Genomic DNA, 22,584 nt, shown 5'->3' with positions numbered 1-22,584 from the left:
ATATATCGCCTCGTTGATATGTCGCCCAACAACACAGCTGGGCACCGCGCACACAACATAACCCGTGGTTCGTTGCGCAGTGCTACGCCACACCACAGACCGTTTGTTTGGCACCGCAGACACTCTTGATCCTACTCCTAATATTTTTTTCCACCAACGAATAAAAAAAATAAGGTTCACATCAGTACTAGCGCGGTTCCTTCATTACACGCGGTACATTCCCCCCCCCCCCCCCCCCCCTGCCTAATGTAACGGCTTTTCCACTCCGTTTACATTTCCGACTTATGAACAGTTTTTTTTTCAATAAAAAAAGAACAAGATATAGCCGATCACATCTAGCTAAAGTGACTACATTTGTTTACTGCCAACTTGAAAACTAATTGCAATACGTAGGACTTCCCTAATACAGTAAACTCGGAAAGTTGGCAGCGATCCATGATGGCGACAGTAGGACGGGGACAAAGGCGCAGCTGTCAACCAGTGCCGTCCTGTCACTGCACTCGCTCTGTTTCTTTTTTTCCGGTCGCTTCTTTTCCTCCAGCTGCGTCTTGGTCGCCGTCCCACTGTCGCCACTGCGAGCTCGTTTGGCCGTATCGACGGTCACGTGAAAGAGCGCGCCGATCAGAGGCCGGCGCTTCTCTCGCGCACGCGTGGCGCCAAGCGTCTCACGTACCCGACGATGAGCACCACGACAACACGCCGCCGCCTCGCGGACTGGACCCTGGGCAGCTGCGCTGGGAAGTGGAGGATCGCAGCGATGCCGCTGCCCTCGCGGCCGCTCAGGCGCGTCAGGGACGCGCGGAGCTAGAACAGAGAAAGCGCCGGTCTGTTGCAATACTCACTCCCACAGAGGCTATGAACTCCGTAGCACACTAAAACGGTGCATGGTTGTCTCATATTTATTTCTTTATTTTTTTTTCATGGGGGGGGGGGGGGGGGGGGCGAGGGGGCGGGGGTTGCATCGCGCTTTAAGAGCAAAAATAGCTGCCATCTATAAGGACTCAAAATTCTGCTCTATATACTGAATGTGATATGCCGTTTCTACATGTTGATGCGTTGTAAGCGGACTGCAAGCCTTAGTGAAGCCTTCAAATGGCATTTTGTTTGTCGTTCCGCATTTGTCGCGCTGTTTGACGGTAACGATCAATCAACACCAGCTAGACCAACCGCGCTTCGTAAATGGAAGCATCTTGCGGAAAAGAGGCTGCTCAAAGATGGTCACTGGAAAATCTTACTTCTTGATGCTCGAAGCGAAAAAAAGATTACTCGAAGCGAAAAAAAAAATTGCCGTAATATGATTTTTCAAGCCACGAAGGCAATAAGATGACCATCAATGTTGTCGATCCACGGCACGTTTAATACCACCCAGTCAATATAAATAAAGTACATAAAAAGAAATACAGGCGCAGACAACTAACAGAAAAAACAGCGTACAGGGCAAATGACATGCAAACAACCTTTCTCATCCGTCAAAAGTAGGTTGCAAATTCGCTTCGGACTTTAACGTAAATTAAGAAGAGGACCGCAATAAATAAGAGGGGCTCTTGTTCTCTGTTCCTGACTTCTTTCTTAGTAATCAGCAACAGTGATCCCAGTCTTGTTGCTGCTCCTACTAGACTGAAAAGAACAGACACATATTACCTGCGAGAGTGTGGGACAAAACTAAAATGCAGCATCCCAGACGGCTATTGGTATGATGAGCGAACGAATGAGCTTGTGCGCATAATTGCTGCAGTTACGACAAATTCCCCTCGCATGCGCATTGTCTAAAGTCAACACGAATACCTTCAGGCAGACCTCAAATCTTTGTGCCGAAGATCATCATCGTGTAGAAATATCTAGGGGTAGGTATAGTGCATGTCGTTCTGCCTACACGCTGCCTACCGGCGCCTCCTTTGTTTACAAAAAAAATGCAGCTAACAGGCTGTGGATCGCGACGTCCCCAAAAATGGGGAGGCCCTGCCATCAGTTTTAGTGCAGGCAAAAGAGACTTTCGACAAATTCTGACATTGTAGACTCTGCCAAAATTTAATTGGGGAAAAATGCGGTGTTCAAACCGGCGGATAGAGAAGTCGGAGTTTTCTCCTCATCTCATTTCATATTTTTTTTCTGAATGCAGCGCCCCCTTCTATGCAACCCTCGTCAAAAGAAAGCAAGAGTGCACCCCGATGCAATGCCACCAGGCAGAAAAATGATCACGCTCCATCGCGCAACACGATCACAACGTGGAGACATTCTCAGCAAACAAGCAGCACAGGTCGAGCGCGTGCCTCGCTTCTTGAAAGCACACGGGGAAAAGGTGACACATCGCGATAAGCACGCGTCGCGTTAACGGCGCAGGTACGCGTCCGGTACGGCTAATACTGTGGTTCACAGAACATCGAGACCCTACTGCGTTTTCAGAAAGTGTGAAGAGAACGAGTGAAAAATTATTACGCTCGTACTTACACTCAATGATTTTCTTTCTGTTAGAACGGACATTCTGTGAGTATTAAAACATGGCAGTGACGCATAAATGTATAGCGGCAAGACGGCTTTCCTAAAGGACATGGTCGAATCAATAGCCGCTGGAACTATTCTGTTGCGGTTGTCTTCGTGCGGTTCACGCATTCTTTCTGTTTCTTTCTTTTTTCTTTTTTTTTTCTCGTGTCGTGCGTGTTTGTCTCAGTGGGTCACCAGAATGCGCGATTCGGCGGATGTGTTAATGTACTATGTAGGAGCGTCTCGATGTACAAGGCGAGTAAAAAGAAATTAGAACGCTGGAGCACGCGGTCCGAGAGCATTGTCACGCTTTCTACCATTTGACGATACTTGGCGTTCAACGACTTATCTAGCACTGAGGCCTAGCCAACCAAGGGCCAGACTTTCCGAACCGCGTTTGGTAGGGAGCGCGGTGTTGTAATCGCACCGCTGGCACGAGTTGGGGTCTCGGTGCTGACGCCCGTTATTGCCAATGGGTCGCAAGCCCCAAGGGTAGCGTTGGCCTGGCGGCCTGGGGCACTGGAAGCATCCGAAGGTCCCGGCAAAGCATGAGAAGACTGGTAACAGAACAACTTGTTTATTCTAACATAGCAAAAGAGCGGCCGGTCAGTTCGACCGAAGTGGAGAGACGGGAGAGCACGTAACTCAACAGTACAAATCGGAGCCTCCTCTCTGGCGTCCGGGGGCAGCTGCTCTTATACCCTCGGCGTCGCGGTCCAAAAGGGAAGGAGGGAAGGTCACGGGATGAAGGTCACGGGACGGCGCAGCAGGGGCCCACGACGGCGCGAGCGGTTGAGCCGAGAGACCTCCAGGCCCCTCCTTCGGGGAACTCCGCTCCCCGGCTGCCGCGCTTTGACAAGCGAGGGCACACACACACACACGCACACACGAAGACACGTGGCACTGAAACACGCCTGGACACGCTTGGCGGGTAGGCGTCGCGGCGGCGTCGGACGGGCCAAAATGTCCGCCGCTTTGAACAAAGCCCCGGCGTCCGTTGCATCCGCGCCGGCATTACCGCGTGTTGTAGGCGAAACGTAACAGACCGCCCCGCCGGGGGAAGGAGATCCCGATGGTCAGGGGACTGCATCCGCTGTCCGGAGGGATGTCGCTCGATGATGCTCATAACCGAAGTTGGGCGTCCCTGGGCGTTTCTTGAGCGCAGCGCACAGAGAAGGCCTCGTTCTCACGTTCAGGTGCACACAGGACACTGCAAAGTGACTTCGGGAGAGGTGACATTTTTGTTCTCGTTTCCGGCAAGCGTTAGAACCACGCCTGAAAGTCAACCGCTCAGTCAGCAAGCACGGCACAACCCTCACTAAGCCCTGCCAGGCTCTTTCCCCTTTTATACTGCTGCCTAGTTCCTTACAGTAGTTTAGCAGCACTCAGAACGCGTCCACAAATCGGAAAATTGCACTAGAAAGCACATCATCACTTTGAAACACTACACAAAAGCAATAGGTTAAAAAAAATCCTGCCTCAGGAAGAAAAACGTCAGTAACAAGCAATTTTGAGGCTGATTCCCACGTTAGGGGCTTCGACTTAAGCCATCGGCGTTACCGTTGAGACTCCCCTTTTTGTAACGCACCTCAAAGGAATATTGTTGCAAAGCGAGGCTCCAGCGCAGGAGGCGGCCATTTTTGGGAGAGATGGTCTGCAGCCATTGGAGAGGGCAGTGATCCGTTTCAATGATAAACCTCGAGCCGGCTAGGTAACATGACAATTTCTGAACGGCCCACACGATACACGCACACTCTTTCTCGGTGGCGCTATACGCCTGCTCACGACTGGTCAGCTTACGACTAGCATACAGGACGGGGTGTTCTACTTCTCCATTTTCCCGTTGGCACAGTACAACGCCCATGCCTCGCTCACTAGCATCACACTGAACAACGAACCCTTTTGTGTAGTCGGGCGATCGTAGCACAGGCTGGCTTGTTAGGGCGCTCTTTAGGGCGCTAAAAGCTCTTTCCTTCGTCTCATCCCAGACGACTGTTTGCGGCTCTGTCTTTCTTAGAGCATCCGTTAGGGGTGCCGCGATATCAGAGTACCTGGGGATGTACCTCTGATAGTAGCCGGCGACACCTAAGAACGACCGAATATCGGTCTTCGTGCGCGGTTGCGGGAAGTCTCGCACAGCGGCCACTTTTATTTCAGAGGGGCGGCGTCGACCCCGACCAATCACGTGTCCGAGGTAGACAACCTCGGCCTGTGCTAACTGGCACTTGGGAGCCTTGACTGTCAAGCCCGCATCGCGCAGGCGGGTTAGCACTGCCCGCAAGTGCGCCATATGTTCCGGCCAGGATGCGGAGAATATCGCTACGTCGTCTAGATACGGTAAAGCGAATTCTTGCTGTCCCCGCAACACTTTATCCATGAGGCTTGAAAAGCAGTATGGCGCGTTCTTCAAACCAAAACTCAAAACTTTAGGACGGAATGTCCCCATTGGTGAAATGAACGCCGCATACCTACTAGCCTCTTCTGTAAGTGGAACCTGCCAATAACCCCTGACAAGATCTAGGGTGGAAATAAACTGAGCGCTACTCACTCTCTCAAGGCGCTCCTCGATGTTAGGGATCGGATAAATTTGATCCTTAGTGATGGAATTAAGCCTGCGGTAGTCGACGCAAGGACGAGGTTCCTTGCCCGGTACCTCAACTAAAATCAAAGGGGAAGTATAATCACTCTCACCCGCTTCAATAACACCGAGCTGTAGCATTTTCTTTACCTCAGCCTCCATAATATCGCTCTGGCGGGGTGACACCCGGTACGCCTTGGATCGTACTGGCTCTGGGGAGGTAAGTTCTATGTCATGAGTAAGGACAGAAGTCCTACCAGGCCTCTCAGAGAACAGACCTTGAAACTCTTGTAAGAGCTGGTGTAGTTCTGTTTTCTGCTCAGGCGACAGCGATGCTTTACTTATTAAGTCACTAATGACTTGATCGGTGTCTTTCCTGTTCGTCACTGAGCCTAGTCCCGGAAGCTCGACCGGAAGCTCTTCGGGCACGTTTACCATCATGCACACCACTGCTTCCCGTTGCTTATAGGGTTTGAGCAGATTACAGTGGTAAACTTGCTGTGCTTTCCGCTTTCCTGGCAGACTCACCACGTAGTTAACGTCCGACAGTTTTTGAACAATCCGTGCTGGGCCCTCCCACTGCACGTCGAGTTTGTTCTTTAGCGATGTGCGCAATATCATGACCTCATCGCCCACCTCAAAACGACGGGCCCTGGCTGTCCGATCATAATAAACCTTGGCCCTCTGCTGGGCCTCTGCCATTGCTTCACCTGACAACTCCTGTGCCCTTCTTAAGCGTTCGAGGAGCTTAAGCACGTACTCTACCACGACTGGGTCGTCGCCCCTGCCTTCCCATGATTCTCGAAGCATGCGAAGCGGAGATCGCAGCGAGCGACCGTACACCAGCTCAGCTGGCGAGAACCCCGTAGCCGCATGCGGCGCGGTTCTTAAAGCAAACATCACTCCAGGCAGACACAGCTCCCAGTCAGTTTGATGTTCAAAACACAATGCTCTCAACACGCGCTTCATGACGGAGTGGAGCTTCTCAACGGAATTCGACTGGGGGTGGTGCACTGAGCTGTGTAACAGCCTTACCCCGCACCTTTCGAGAAAGGCTGTCGTCAAAGCGCTAGTAAACACTGTACCCTGATCTGACTGGATTTCTGCAGGAAAACCAACTCGCGCAAATATGGACAGTAGTGCATTGACTATCTCAACTGAGCTGAGTTCTTTAAGCGGCACTGCTTCAGGGAACTTTGTCGCTGGGCAGATCACAGTCAAAATGTGTCGGTACCCCGTGGCTGTTACCGGCAGAGGTCCCACTGTATCAATAACGAGCCGTCTAAAAGGCTCCGTAATGATAGGTACCAACTTCAACGGCGCCCTCGATTTGTCCCCTGGCTTGCCCACCCGCTGACAGGTGTCGCATGTCTTCACAAAGTGGTCTGCGTCCCGAAAACACCCTGGCCAATAGTACTCCTGCAAGAGACGGTCCTTAGTTTTCTTAACTCCTAGGTGTCCGGACCACGAACCCCCATGCGACAAGCGCAACAGATCCTGACGATAGCATTGAGGCACGATCAGCTGATCGAACTCCACTCCTCTGCGGTCTAGATACTTCCGGTACAGGACCCCACCTCTTTCCACAAAGCGAGCATTTTTCTTGGCGATACCTTCCTTGATAATGCAGCGTATGTTTTCTAGGCTGCCATCCTTCTTTTGCTCGGCTATCAAAGCCGAGCGGCTGACTTTTAGCAACCTGTTAAGTCCGTCTGACGTAGGCGCGATGAGCAAATCTGGAGACAGCTCTTCTAACTTTCCCGTGTCGGGAATTTCCTCTCCAGTATCTGCTGCCTTTAACGCTACAGGCTCAATTTTATTCAGTTCGGGCGTGCTCTGAATACCAGCTTGCTGCGCCTCTGACCCTTTCTTATCTTTCAACAACGTCGGCCCCGCAACTACCGCCTTTGCAGCGAGCTCCCGAACCTTCGATCTGGTTAAGGCCTGAACGCTAGCCTCACCAAACAAAAGCCCCTTCTCGCGCAGGAGGTGATCGGACCTGTTCGAAAATAAGTACGGGTACTGGGGGGGCAGCATAGATGACACTGCGGCCTCCGTCTCAAGTGCTCCGAAAGGTCCTTTAATAAGCACTTTTGCTACCGGCAGACACACGCTATGAGCTTCCACTGCTTGCTTGATCCATGCGCACTCGCCTGTGAACATATCGGGTTCTACGTAAGAGGGGTGAACTACATCCATTGTAGCTGCGGAATCGCGAAGCACTCGGCACTCTTTCCCGTTCACGAGGAGGTCTCGCATGTAAGGCTCGAGAAGCTTCATGTTCTCGTCAGTGCTGCATATAGACAAAAACACGACTTGTGTTTTTGTTTCTGGACACTGCGCCGAAAAGTGACCCGGCTTCTGGCACGTATAACAAACGCGCGCTTGCCTCATCTCGAACCGCTTTCTGCGTTCGGCTTCGGTTGCCGCCGTCTCCTTACGTTCGGTCGGACTGCTTTCACTCGCATCCGCACTACGTGTGTCCCCCTTTGCTCTCATGGGCGTGAACTTTGGCCTCTCAAACTTGGAGCCAAATTCACCCTTTTGACCGTCCTTAGCTCCACGAGCCCGACGCGTCACAAACTCCTCGGCTAACTCAGCGGCTCTAGCCACCGTACTAACGTCTGGCCTATCCAAGACCCAGTACCGCACGTTCTCAGGTAACCGACTATAAAACTGTTCTAGCCCGAAACACTGCAGAACTTTCTCGTGGTCACCAAACGCTTTCTCTTCTTTGAGCCACTCCTGCATGTTTGACATAAGCCTGTAGGCAAACTCTGTATATGACTCACTTTTGCCTTTCTCATTTTCCCGAAACTTCCGACGGAACGCCTCCGCTGACAGCCGGTACTTTTTTAGCAGACTCGATTTCACTTTGTCGAAATCCTCTGCCTCCTCTCTCTCCAAGCGAGCGACTACGTCGGCCGCCTCGCCGGGTAGCAAAGTGAGCAAGCGCTGTGGCCACGTTTCCCGAGAGAACCCCTGCTTCTCGCACGTTCGCTCAAAGTTAACCAGGAACAAACCAATGTCCTCTCCAAGCTTAAACGGCCGCATCAGGTCAGTCATTTTGAACAATACTCGTTCTCCTGCACCGTGTGCCTGACTTCCATTACGAGCGCGTTCCATCTCTAACTCGAGACGCTTCATTTCCAATGCGTGTTGACGGTCGCGCTCTTCTTTTTCTTTCTCTTTTTGTTCTTTTAGTTCGCGCTCCTGTTTCTCTTTTTGCTCTTTAAGTTCGCGCTCCTGTCTTTTTGCCGTCTCCCTCTCCTCAATGGTCTCAAGGCATTCCGACAGCTCGTCATCCTCAGCTTCTAACTCAAGAATAGCCCTTAGCAGTTCTGGTTTTCTGAGTTTGTCTGAGACATCCAGACCCAACTCTCTCGCAAGCTCCAACAATTTCGGTTTGCGCAACGACTTCAAATCCATGGCTGCTCTGAATGCTGCTTTCTCTACTGCCTACTATTGTCTTGCCGCAAACTAACCCGGTAGCAACGACAACCACAATTACCAGCTCTGTTTCTAACACTAACAAAAGCCTGGCAAAACTCAGAAGAAGAAAGTCCCGCACTCACCAAACCTCGCAGCCAAGACTTCAGCGCAGTCGTTCCGCTGCAGGCAACCAGTCATCACACAGGGCTCGTTGCACTGCTCCCGGATGGTCGTTGTGCTGCTCAGCATACATTCAACCGCATCTCTTCGCTGCTGGCCTCCGTTGTCGCGATCCCACCGCTGGCAACCAGATGTTGTAATCGCACCGCTGGCACGAGTTGGGGTCTCGGTGCTGACGCCCGTTATTGCCAATGGGTCGCAAGCCCCAAGGGTAGCGTTGGCCTGGCGGCCTGGGGCACTGGAAGCATCCGAAGGTCCCGGCAAAGCATGAGAAGACTGGTAACAGAACAACTTGTTTATTCTAACATAGCAAAAGAGCGGCCGGTCAGTTCGACCGAAGTGGAGAGACGGGAGAGCACGTAACTCAACAGTACAAATCGGAGCCTCCTCTCTGGCGTCCGGGGGCAGCTGCTCTTATACCCTCGGCGTCGCGGTCCAAAAGGGAAGGAGGGAAGGTCACGGGATGAAGGTCACGGGACGGCGCAGCAGGGGCCCACGACGGCGCGAGCGGTTGAGCCGAGAGACCTCCAGGCCCCTCCTTCGGGGAACTCCGCTCCCCGGCTGCCGCGCTTTGACAAGCGAGGGCACACACACACACACGCACACACGAAGACACGTGGCACTGAAACACGCCTGGACACGCTTGGCGGGTAGGCGTCGCGGCGGCGTCGGACGGGCCAAAATGTCCGCCGCTTTGAACAAAGCCCCGGCGTCCGTTGCATCCGCGCCGGCATTACCGCGTGTTGTAGGCGAAACGTAACAGCGGCGATGATCTCAGACGGCATGATCCGGCGTTCTAGTTCATTTTCAGTCACTTTTTAACCCTACTCCTCACTGAAATTGTGCTTCTTTTCGCAATCCTTAACCAAGTAAAGGATCGGACTGCTTGTTCCTTACGCACTGAATGCTTCCAGAAGTGAGAAATTAAGAGCGCGAATCGGATTATAACACAGAGAGCACAGACAGATACATTCGTGTTCTCGTGCGTTTCTGGCTGCTGCCCTTATTCACTGCTCTGGTCCAACACGAGTTATATAGAGTTATATAGTTAACTGCATAGAGCACCTCACGTTTTCCGTTTTGCGGAGAAAGCAGCTCGCGTTTTCAAGTCATGTTATAGAAAGACTACGAGTTTCACCACAATATTTGGCTCTTCGCAACAAGAAAAGTAACTGACGTAAATGCAGGACATGCATAATATAGATGCGCTCGTTATATGGGATAAAGATAGCATGCGACGTTTATCCGCGAGAATTCAACAGCCCACCTTCTCGCAGTACAGGAAATCAACCTGTTTTCCGTTCGTGTGGGCGATGGCGACCAACAGTTGTTCCACTCGATCGAGCTTCCCGCGTGCAAGAAGCCATTTTGGGGAGTTCGGTATAATCCTGGAAGAAAAATAAGCGTTATAAGTTGAATGAATGAAAACCTTTATTTTCACAAAGGAGGTAAGCTCCTTCCTGGCTCGCGCTGTGTCATCAGTCACTGGTTTGTCCTTTCGAACCGCTCACGAAGGAATGATGATGGGAGCGTCGATCCGTGTACATAAGCACAAATCTGCTGGGTGTTCTATTTTTTTTTCTTTTTTCTTTTTTTTTGCTCGCTAATTACACGCTCGAGCGTTTCGTGTGTACTTGCGATGCTTCATGCGAGGAGTCAAGCGAGCTAGTGCCAGTTAGAGTAACCGAATGAGAAATATGGTATATAAGCTGCTCATAACACCTAACTGCGCAAGCCTTCTCTGAATACTCGGGACTCGAGCCTGAGGCGCCCGGAAGCTTCCAGACCTATGTCTTTCGCACTCGTCTTGAACTGGAGAAACAAAAAAGGGGGTTTGGGGTGCACTGAGCGCTGGTGGGGATCTCTTTTTTTTTTTTTTTTTTTAGACTTTGCAAGTATAAGAAATCTATAACAACAGAATCAATTAGCTGCAGGGCAAAAGGGTTAGCATACCACGTTTTAAAGTTCGTGACTACTGTGGCCGGATCGTATCGTTTCTAAGACTAAATGTCGTTTGGTTTTTACGAGAGAAAAGAGGAATGGAGAAAGTCGTGGCACCTCCAGTAGACGAGGAAGGCGACGAAGGGCACCGACGTGGCGGCCGCCAGGTGTCCCCAGCCGCGGACGGCCAGCGACACCAGGCCCAGCAGCAACAGGCCCAGGCCGTGCGCGAGCCGCGAGCAGACCAGGGCGCCGGCGCGATGCCTCCGGCCCGCCAGGTCGCCCACTGCGATGGCGCGCGCATAACGCCACAGTGGTCTACTTGTCAATGCGGAGGTGTGAGCCCTTCTGAAACGCATCAGCCAAACTGGTGCATAAGGCAGTGAAAGAAATGTAAGATGTAAAATAAGCGTGATCGATGTTAGTTTCATGTGTTGGATACATACAATATCCGCAGACTTCCAGGCTGCCCGCAGTGGCAGCGGGCACCGAAAAAATCGACATGCTTAAACGAGCTAAATAACGTCCAGTGTGTTGCTGCAGAGTTATGGTCATGTATGCTTGTCAGACCTCAAAACAAATCAGTTGAACTTAAGCTCTTGCCTTGTCCTCTTCTGCATGTCGTGTCTTATGTTTGCCCTAATATGTACCGTGTAAACTACAGCCACCTCGTTTATCAACGAGCTTTAGTGATGCCGACGACGGCGCGTGCGAGCCATTCACAGACTGCAAATGTCACGCGCGCTTTCCAACAACAGGGCCGGTATTTTGTAGCGATGCCTTTTCTGATTCTATGCTTTTTCAGGCTTTTCGCGCTTGGCCACTGGTCAGAGCGACGGTCTGCCCACATTATCAACGCGATCAGGCGGCCGTGTGTGGCGGATGATAAGAATAGCATAGAATAAGGCATAAGGGATCGCTACAAAATAGCGGCCCAGCAGCGATGATGCTGGTGCAGACACCCTTGAGCAGTAACCGACAGCTAGTGCATTGCGTAAGCGGCGCTTTAACTCGCACAATGAAACAATGAACGTCATCGATATTGCAAGGTCGCTCTTAAGCAACCCACTTTTGAGCGCTGGTAGAGGCCTTAACAACGAGATACTGCAGTAAAGTTGTAACTTTTTAAAAGTTTCAAGCGCACTCTTCATTTCGACCTCTATCTGGTAAAGGTTGCTGACCTTATATGTAACCAGCGTAGGCACGCACAAAATGAAAGGCACCAACATGACCTTACTAATCCGATTGCTATTGTTGTTTATTAACTGTGACAATATGAGATGTTCGGCCCATAATCATAGCAGCGCGCGCACACATATTGAATACTCATTCAATACTCATCCTGTCACTTGCAAGAACGCCTGGCTATGCATTCGCACAAACATGTCGCTCTGTGCACGCGGACGCAGCGTAGCGCCAGCTAGAGACACGCGCTCACCTAGTATGGAGAGCGAAGTCCACGTCCCTGCCGTTCCAACAGCCACCAGGGTTCGAAATAGCAGGAACACGAGAAACTTCGATGACAGGGCGGCGAGCATGCCGAACAGGCACTGGACGAACAGGAACGTTGTGAAGCAGGCGCGTTGGCCCCACAGGCACTGGACGAACAGGAACGTTGTGAAGCAGGCGCGTTGGCCCCACCTGTGTGCCGAAACCGTGCATATACGATGTAGCGCACGCGTTGGTATAGTTATTGCAAATACCTGCCTTAACCCTTTAATTGCTAAGAAAGACCTGACCAAGAACAATTTTATCGCTCTATTTCTTCTTGATATTGTTCAAATACGTACCAAATCCAATATGAAAGGGTTAGTCTGAAAACTAAGTGAGATACAGCGGGTCTAAAATATTGTTGACCAGCTGGCTAGAGGGAAATCTGTGGTCCAAAACTTGTGTTTGGTACTTGCTTTGACAATGTAAATGTGTGTCCTTGAGATGCACTTCATTGGAGGAAAAAATAATGGCTTTCTTAAACAAAATAAAAAAAAGTCACATTAGCGATATGACCACCACTTCCGCTAAGATGATACCGACGAGGCCTTCGAGTTTTGTCACCAAAACATCTGCTGCTGCTCACGGTCGACATTTTTATGATTACCACTGTTCAGAAGGCAAATAAATTAAGGTAAATTGAAAGGCACCGACTAATATTTGGTTGTGTATAGTGTTAGCAGTTAATGGGCTAAGGGTGCTTCCCAGAAACCAGTTTCCCACTATACTTAACGTGATTACTGACTGCTCTGACTGAGCTTTGTTGACTTTTAGCCTCAATATACGCCGAAAAAAATCTATTTCGTCATGCGCATTGCAACGATACTGCTGCGCTGAATTTGTCTGTCAACTAACAGGTTCTGCTGGCACAAGCATCGAGTGACACTCTTGTTTCTTGCGCAGCACTTCCGGTCCACCTCCTCAGACGACTGGAGACGAAATTCAAAATAAATCTTAAAAAAAAATAGAAAAAAAATAGCACAGTACAAAATTCATGGGTTTAATAATAGATTGATATCAGAGCATAAGTTTATTTACAAGTTGAGTTACTGAAGCGCCTGGAATAATTAGAATTAATTAGAAATCACTGATTACCGCACACCAAAGCAAAAAATCGTAGACTTTAGAGACCCGCCTCGTGAGCGCGACTTTGGCGCAATTACTGGAAACCCGGAAGTAGAAAGCGGAAGTAATGACGTCACTAATTACGCCACACACAAGAAAGTGGCATGATATTTAGCCGGCTAATTAATGCAGAGTAGAGTGGATGTGACGTCACTCTCTCCTCTCTCGCTTCTCCTCTCCGGCGCTCACCTGCTCGCTCGCTCGCCTCTTCGCAACAGCTGCGCGCACGCGCCCGTTACATGCTCTGACGTCAGCACAGGAGAGGGCGCGTGAGATGCACTTCGTGCGCCGCTCGCTAGGAGGCTACGCCCCGCCAGGTGGCGTGCGCTGCGCTTCCTCCTTTAAACTTTAAACGATAGACGAATACCAGACAGTTGGCGACAAAGTAGAATGAATTTAATTTATAAAGGTAAGGGGGAGAAACATAGAATTCACTCGTATAGACCGTTGACCATTACATCGGTAATATACAGGCTAGCAATGCAGACAATCAAATTAAAGCTTCAAGCATGGACAGAGAATAATTGCATTTTGGGAGAGCTTCAGAATGGCTTCAGCATAGGTAGGCGTTTGGATGATAACTTGTTTGTTCTTACTCAGTGTATTGAAATATCAAAAGTAGAAAGCAGACCATTGTATGTGACCTTTTTAGACATTACAGAGCCTATGACAACGTAGACCGCAACATATTGTGGTATATTCTGGAAGGGGAAGGCTTAGGTGACGATTGTCTACAGCTTTTGAGAGAGATTTACTTAGAAATACCATCCATCCATCCATCCATCCATCCATCCATCCATCCATCCATCCATCCATCCATCCATCCATCCATCCATCCATCCATCCATCCATCCATCCATCCATCCATCCATCCATCCATCCATCCATCCATCCATCCATCCATCCATCCATCCATCCATCCATCCATCCATCCATCCATCCATCCATCCATCCATCCATCCATCCATCCATCCATCCATCCATCCATCCATCCATCCATCCATCCATCCATCCATCCATCCATCCATCCATCCATCCATCCATCCATCCATCCATCCATCCATCCATCCATCCATCCATCCATCCATCCATCCATCCATCCATCCATCCATCCATCCATCCATCCATCCATCCATCCATCCATCCATCCATCCATCCATCCATCCATCCATCCATCCATCCATCCATCCATCCATCCATCCATCCATCCATCCATCCATCCATCCATCCATCCATCCATCCATCCATCCATCCATCCATCCATCCATCCATCCATCCATCCATCCATCCATCCATCCATCCATCCATCCATCCATCCATCCATCCATCCATCCATCCATCCATCCATCCATCCATCCATCCATCCATCCATCCATCCATCCATCCATCCATCCATCCATCCATCCATCCATCCATCCATCCATCCATCCATCCATCCATCCATCCATCCATCCATCCATCCATCCATCCATCCATCCATCCATCCATCCATCCATCCATCCATCCATCCATCCATCCATCCATCCATCCATCCATCCATCCATCCATCCATCCATCCATCCATCCATCCATCCATCCATCCATCCATCCATCCATCCATCCATCCATCCATCCATCCATCCATCCATCCATCCATCCATCCATCCATCCATCCATCCATCCATCCATCCATCCATCCATCCATCCATCCATCCATCCATCCATCCATCCATCCATCCATCCATCCATCCATCCATCCATCCATCCATCCATCCATCCATCCATCCATCCATCCATCCATCCATCCATCCATCCATCCATCCATCCATCCATCCATCCATCCATCCATCCATCCATCCATCCATCCATCCATCCATCCATCCATCCATCCATCCATCCATCCATCCATCCATCCATCCATCCATCCATCCATCCATCCATCCATCCATCCATCCATCCATCCATCCATCCATCCATCCATCCATCCATCCATCCATCCATCCATCCATCCATCCATCCATCCATCCATCCATCCATCCATCCATCCATCCATCCATCCATCCATCCATCCATCCATCCATCCATCCATCCATCCATCCATCCATCCATCCATCCATCCATCCATCCATCCATCCATCCATCCATCCATCCATCCATCCATCCATCCATCCATCCATCCATCCATCCATCCATCCATCCATCCATCCATCCATCCATCCATCCATCCATCCATCCATCCATCCATCCATCCATCCATCCATCCATCCATCCATCCATCCATCCATCCATCCATCCATCCATCCATCCATCCATCCATCCATCCATCCATCCATCCATCCATCCATCCATCCATCCATCCATCCATCCATCCATCCATCCATCCATCCATCCATCCATCCATCCATCCATCCATCCATCCATCCATCCATCCATCCATCCATCCATCCATCCATCCATCCATCCATCCATCCATCCATCCATCCATCCATCCATCCATCCATCCATCCATCCATCCATCCATCCATCCATCCATCCATCCATCCATCCATCCATCCATCCATCCATCCATCCATCCATCCATCCATCCATCCATCCATCCATCCATCCATCCATCCATCCATCCATCCATCCATCCATCCATCCATCCATCCATCCATCCATCCATCCATCCATCCATCCATCCATCCATCCATCCATCCATCCATCCATCCATCCATCCATCCATCCATCCATCCATCCATCCATCCATCCATCCATCCATCCATCCATCCATCCATCCATCCATCCATCCATCCATCCATCCATCCATCCATCCATCCATCCATCCATCCATCCATCCATCCATCCATCCATCCATCCATCCATCCATCCATCCATCCATCCATCCATCCATCCATCCATCCATCCATCCATCCATCCATCCATCCATCCATCCATCCATCCATCCATCCATCCATCCATCCATCCATCCATCCATCCATCCATCCATCCATCCATCCATCCATCCATCCATCCATCCATCCATCCATCCATCCATCCATCCATCCATCCATCCATCCATCCATCCATCCATCCATCCATCCATCCATCCATCCATCCATCCATCCATCCATCCATCCATCCATCCATCCATCCATCCATCCATCCATCCATCCTCACCCTCCCTCGCTCCTCGCCCGCATATCGTGCCAGGGGAAAGACGTTCGCTCGCTTAACCTAACGAACACCGACGCCGAGGTGCGAGTGCCACTAAGAGACACCTACGTCGAATATTATACGGTCGCCTACCATTTTTTTTTATTTCTTACATGATAGCAATAACAAAAAATTGTCTGAAACGAGCCGTAAAGGGCGGGTCACTGAAGGAAGCCATAAAGGAAACCACCGAAGCACCAGTGTGGCGAGCCTTGGAACGCGCCTATAAAGCTGTCCTGTTGCTAACCGCGGCGGTAGCATGCTAGGGCACGACGCCGCTGCGAGAATGGGACGCTCACCGCTTCTGTTGTTACAGTTCCTCCTGCTCGGGCTGACCTACCGGCCTCCCGTCACTCTTGAACATGGCTCTGTGGGTGTGACACCTATCTTGGACGCGCATGCGTGGTTTTCTTGGCCGAGCCCTGTCAACAATGGTATCGTGCATCTACCGCAGACTAAGGGAGCGCCTACGTGGCATGCGGCACCAACTTTGGCGGATGACGGAATCACCATCTGGCAACGCGGGCAATGCACCGGCACGAACATCGGATCCGGCGCGGGATATAAAAGCCCGCCACAACCGCTCCCTGCTGGGCACGACGCCACTGCGATAATGGGACGCTCACCGCTTCTGTTACAGGTTAGTTACCTGGACAATACCAGCGGGTTTAAGTGCAATAACTACTGTCTTATAGCGGTGTCGTGCCCATTTGAGCTCTATGACAGTGTCAAGCGCGCACTGTGCTGCTTTGTGCGACTTCATGCTTATTTCTGTGTCTCGTTGCGATTGGTGCTCTCGGGGGATGTCGAACTTAATCTTGGATCTGAAGATTCTGTGTTAGACATTGTACGCAGGATAGATGCAGGCCAAACTGCAATTTGGTGGAACTTAAGGGCATGAAAGAGAAGCAGGACGCCACAGACGTTGAGGTGAAATGCCTTAAGGACAGAGTCGCCACTCTCGAGTCCACCCTTAGCCTACGTGAAACCTCTGGAACAGACACACCTGACAGCATCCAGTCATTTTCACGCCAGTTAAAAACCATAACTTCAAGGTCCGAGGACGCGGAAAACAGACTACGTAGATCAATTTTTTTTTTTGGCATCAGCGATGAGTTCGGTGAAGATTGGACGACTTCAGAGCAAAAAGTCATCAAACTCTGCGCTGAACGGTTGGAGCTTACTTTATCAAGCGACCAGTTTGAACGAGTGCACAGAATTGGTCGATTCGCTCATGACAAATGCAGGCCAATAATCGCTAAGCTTGTCACATTTAAAGACAAACAGAACATTTTGGCTTCTGCAAGGAAGCTAAAAGGCTCCCGCTTATCTGTTCGCGAGGACTTCGCGCCAAGAACTCGCTTAGCAAGAAAAAAAAAACTGCTAAAATATGCAAGAGCACAGGACAAACCGTGCAAACTTTCACATGACAAAATGCGCATTAACCAGGAATACATGTACGATGTTGATGGAGACACCGTCGTAATATGTAGCAGATAGCTAAAAAAATATACGGGTGCACAGGTCCCTAAACTGCCTCCTTATACTGACTCATCTCGCTTGCTCACAATATCGTACACTAACATATGTAGCATATTAAAAAGCGCAATATATCTTGTTCCTTTTTAGAAGATAACAATCCCGACATTCTAGCTCTAACAGAAACATGGCTGCACCACGATGTTTCAGATGATGAAATTTTTACAGAAAGTGACAGATTCAGCATTTATCGGCATGACCGCAATGATAAAAATGGCGGTGGTGTCTTGCTTGCAATAAATAAAAGGATTTCTTCTTATGAAGTTGACACCTCATCACCGCTTGAGATTATCTGGGCTGCCTGTCAAACCATTTGTGGAAACATATTAGTTGGTGTCTGTTACTGCCCCCCCCCCCCCCCCCCGAAATGCCCCTTCCATTTGTTCATAAACTACGCGAAAGCATTGTTACTGCCATGCAGAAATGTTCAACTAGTTATGTTTATCTGCTTGGCGATTTCAATTTTCCCCAAATCAATTGGCCATGCTTGTCATCATCGTGCAAGCACGCAACCGATTTCATTGAATTAACCTTGGGCTTAAATCTTTCTTAGGTAATCAATAAACCGACCCGTGACAATAACCTTTTAGATTTGGCACTAACTACTGCACCTGAAACTGTGTGTCCTGTGTTAATTTCTGACGGTTTTAGTGACCATAAGCTGCTTCAGCTGACGCTCCGAATACTGATGTTATTTACTGGATTTGAGTATAAAAGAAATCGGGATTACAACAAAGCTAACTACGTTGCCATCAACACTGAACTTCAGTTATTTCTCAGTGACTCAGTCTTGCCGTCTTTTTCCCAACGTTCCGTTAGCGAAAGTTGGATACGTTACAAAGACAATTTACTCGCTCTTGCAGACAAATATATTCCGTACGTTTCGGCAGCCAACGACAAGTCTAAACCATGGTTCAATAAAAGCTTCGAACACTACGTAATAAAAAAAAAAACGTCTGTACCGCAATGCTATAAACTGTGCAAGTGAGTCTTCATGGAGCAAGTACAAAAGTTTCCTTAGTGAGTACACTTTAGCCTTACGCACTTCTAAAGACAAGTACTTCGCTCACGACTTACCTTCTCTCCTGAAGACTAATCCGCGAAAATTTTGTCAAACGTTAACACCCGGTCATACTTCCGATATTTCCCTGCTAGACGACAAACAACAACCTCTTTCAGACGGGGAATGTTCATCGCTATTTAATGCATATTTTTCTTCTGTTTTTACGAGGGAAGACCATTCCGATATTCAAGTGATTCCGGATTACGATTACCCATTTATGGCACCCATAAATATCTCAACTGAAGGCATTGGTAGCCTCATCAACGAACTTAAAACCACATCTGCCTGTGGTATTGGCAATATTAACACTAAACTATTAAAAAACACACTATCTATCTCAAGTGTCATTCTGTATCATATCTTCAAGCAGTCCTTGTCGTCTGGTGTCTTGCCCGTTGACTGGAAGATTGCAAAGGTTGTCCCCATTTTTAAAACTGGAGATAGACATAAGCCTGAAAACTATCGCCCAATATCGCTAACATCTGTATCATGCAAACTATCTGAACACATAATCGCCTCGCACATTTACACGCACCTAGAAAAAAATTACCTTTTCTTTAAGGAACAGCATGGCTTCAGGAAAGGTCTATATTGTGAAACACAGTTACGGGAGTTTACCACCGATCTACACAGCAGTATGAACAACAGTCAACAAATAGACGCCATTCTCCTAGACTTCTCAAAAGCATTCGATCGCGTTGCCCATTGCCGGCTCATTTCTAAAATATCTCATCTAGGTATCGGCTCACTAACCCTTACTTGGCTTAGAAACTTTTTATCGCTTCGTCGCCAATTTACCGTCGTTAACTATTGTCCTTCTCCTATCACTGAGGTCACGTCTGGTGTACCACAGGGGAGTGTCTTGGGGCATCTGCTTTTCCTAATATTTATTAACGACCTACCTTCGAACATTTCCTCTTGCATACGACTGTTTGCCGACGATTGCGTTGTTTACCGACCGATTAATTCCATTAACGATCATACCGCCTTGCAGCATGACCTTCACATTATTACCGACTGGTGCTACATATGGAAAATGTCTCTTAACCCTTCCAAATGTAATAATATATCGTTCTCACGCTAGCGCACTAGCTCCATATTCACATACACCATAAATAACACGAATCTGTCACGTACCACTACTTACAAATACCTTGGTGTAAACCTCACAAGTAACCTTTCTTGGTCTTCGCATATCACTACAATTTGTGCAACTGCATCTAAAACGCTTGGCTTTCTGAGGCGCAACTTGCAAAATTCATCTGCTGACGTGCGTAAATTAGCATACCTGACGTTCGTACGCCCGCAATTAGAATTTGCATCCGCTGTATGGTCACCACACCAAGAATATTTAATAACCATGCTGGAACGGATCCAGAACAGAGCTGCCCGATATATAACTCAGAATTTTGATCGAAAGTCCAGTACAACGCAGATCAAGCTCGATATTTCTTTACAGCCCCTACACATACGCCGCAAGGTTGCTTTACTCTGTCTATTTCACATATATGTTCATTCCGATAAGCCATGCATATTACCCCTCGAAACCCCCGCCCGTACGTCCTCAAGATTACATAACCATTTTAGCTTCGAGCGCATTTTCGGTAAAACCACTGCTTTCAATTTATCTGCTGTACCTCGTGCCATATCCCATTGGAATGGTATCCCCGATGATATCGTCTCGATAATTGATCGTAAAATATTTCGTAAACGCCTGTGCGTGCTTTTTACATAATCTCCTTCCTCTTATATATCTGCTATGCTTCAGCATGTTGTGCTTTGTTTTGTTTTTTTTTTAGTTCAGCCACTGTACAGTTGTCTTACGTTTATTTTTGAGTTGTTTCCATTGTACTTCACAGTTCTTTGTTACATTGCCCCCCCTTACTCAATGCCCGACAGGGTCTGTAAGGTGTTTTCTAAATAAATAAATAAATAAGACTACCAACATCACGAGTCCACATAAATGGCACGCACACTATGTGAGCGTGTTTGTATGAACCTTCCGACGGCAAATGGGACGTAAATAGTGATAGCGAGCACGACGACAGCTATCATTCGTCCAGGCGGGAGTGTTGTTTGCCGATCAATTACAAAGCAATTTATTTATTCATTTATTTCGCACATAGTGCGTGCCCTAAAGAGCTCCCAACCAGGAGGACAGACTATATGTCGCGGAACAAAGCATCCCAAAAATCGATATCGCACAGAGAAATATAAAGATAGAATTGCTTATGGTTCCCTCAACTGGATAAGAGATAGCGCTGCGCAGTAAGGGCAGTGGTAGTTGGTATACCAACCCTGAAAGTCGAAATATGAATCCCTGAAGCTTGAAGTCACAACTTCGTCCTTACGAAACCCTGAGATGTATCACTGGCATACGCAAACGCTTCGTCTCGACATCAAAGCAACAGCTTACGCTTCTGTGCCAGCCGAATATCTCTTCTAACTTAATTTTTTTCATATTCCCATTACCATTGTCAAAACGTGGCTCAAGTCGTCGTCGAAAACTCCTTACATGCCTGAAACCATAGTTAGGCCATTCAGGTGTGCGCACGAGACTTATCGACCCATCAAGTTTTACCGATTTATCTAGACAACAGCCTCCAGGACAGTGTCTCCTGCATAACCAAATCTGGCTACGCACCATCAAAGGCACAAAAAAGACGTAAGAAACAGTTTCCTCGTGGTCACATTCTCAGCAGATCTTACGACGCCGATCTTCGTTGACCCCGTAATTCTCATACATACCGCGCAGCCGCGTTGGCATTGTTAAAGCCAAACGTCAGCTCAAGAGGAGCGTGCGCCTTATATCTAATTCGCTTCGCTTTCACAACGCTTTCACAACGCCCATTCTTCACAGCGGCCCTGATGGTTCAATGCCCTTCATTCGCCAAGCACGACATGCGCGCGTCACTCCGCCGCCAAGAATTTGTCCCGCGAAAGAAAATAAGAAAGCAGCGCCGGGCGGCGACGTTACCTGTGCGAAACGAGGACCGAGAGGAAGTGGCCCGCGAGGAGACCGGTCCCGAAGAGGAACATGCTGAGGGTCGCCAAAATCCTCCTGTTGCACACGAGGTCCCACTGAGTGCACAGTAAAATGGAGCGAGAGACACGTTGTAATTAGCGACGTGCTCGAGTTATCGACTGTCCCTCCAGCCGTCATTACAACTCAATGAACAACGCATGCACCATATGTCAAGTGTCCGCTCTGCCGATCTCATGAAGCGGCTTTTCCGTCGCCGCTTTTCATCCACGTCGACTCAGAATCGAATCGTGACTTTCTAAGGGGCAGGTACAGCGTTTAATGTAAAAGCATCGCGACACTGGTGGTGCGCTCAGACCTGTTTCTCAAGCCGTGTAAGCAATCTCAATCTACGTGCCATTCGCCTTCGACTTATTTCTTAAATTTGGCGAGGTTAATCATTCCATTAGCATCACATCGCGACAACATGAACTGTTTATAAGCCCACATAAATTGCCTCTCTGAACAAAAGATTTAAAGGCTGAACGCCATTTGGCTCCAACTACACTTCAGTGTATTCTACATTCTTTTAAATGTATATATACGTATAAGTTATTG

At 48.9% G+C, this 22,584-nt stretch overlaps 1 protein-coding gene across 1 annotated transcript in view; it reads right to left on the bottom strand.

Moving 5' to 3' along the window:
* Positions 1–22,584, bottom strand: part of LOC126546229 (beta-alanine transporter-like) — a 96,743-nt gene that overhangs the window by 23,266 nt on the left and 50,893 nt on the right. The window contains exons 3-7 of the mRNA XM_072287966.1: positions 21,982–22,085; positions 12,051–12,253; positions 10,730–10,898; positions 9,939–10,059; positions 674–804 (exon numbers count right to left, since the gene is read on the bottom strand). Of these exons, the coding sequence (XP_072144067.1) occupies positions 674–804; positions 9,939–10,059; positions 10,730–10,898; positions 12,051–12,253; positions 21,982–22,085 (728 nt within the window). The remainder of the gene's footprint in view (positions 1–673; positions 805–9,938; positions 10,060–10,729; positions 10,899–12,050; positions 12,254–21,981; positions 22,086–22,584) is intronic.

This window comes from Dermacentor andersoni, chromosome 1 (genome assembly GCF_023375885.2).
Source record: "Dermacentor andersoni chromosome 1, qqDerAnde1_hic_scaffold, whole genome shotgun sequence".
NCBI classification, from domain to species: Eukaryota; Metazoa; Arthropoda; class Arachnida; order Ixodida; family Ixodidae; genus Dermacentor; species Dermacentor andersoni.
This window is presented reverse-complemented; position numbering and strand designations above follow the sequence as displayed.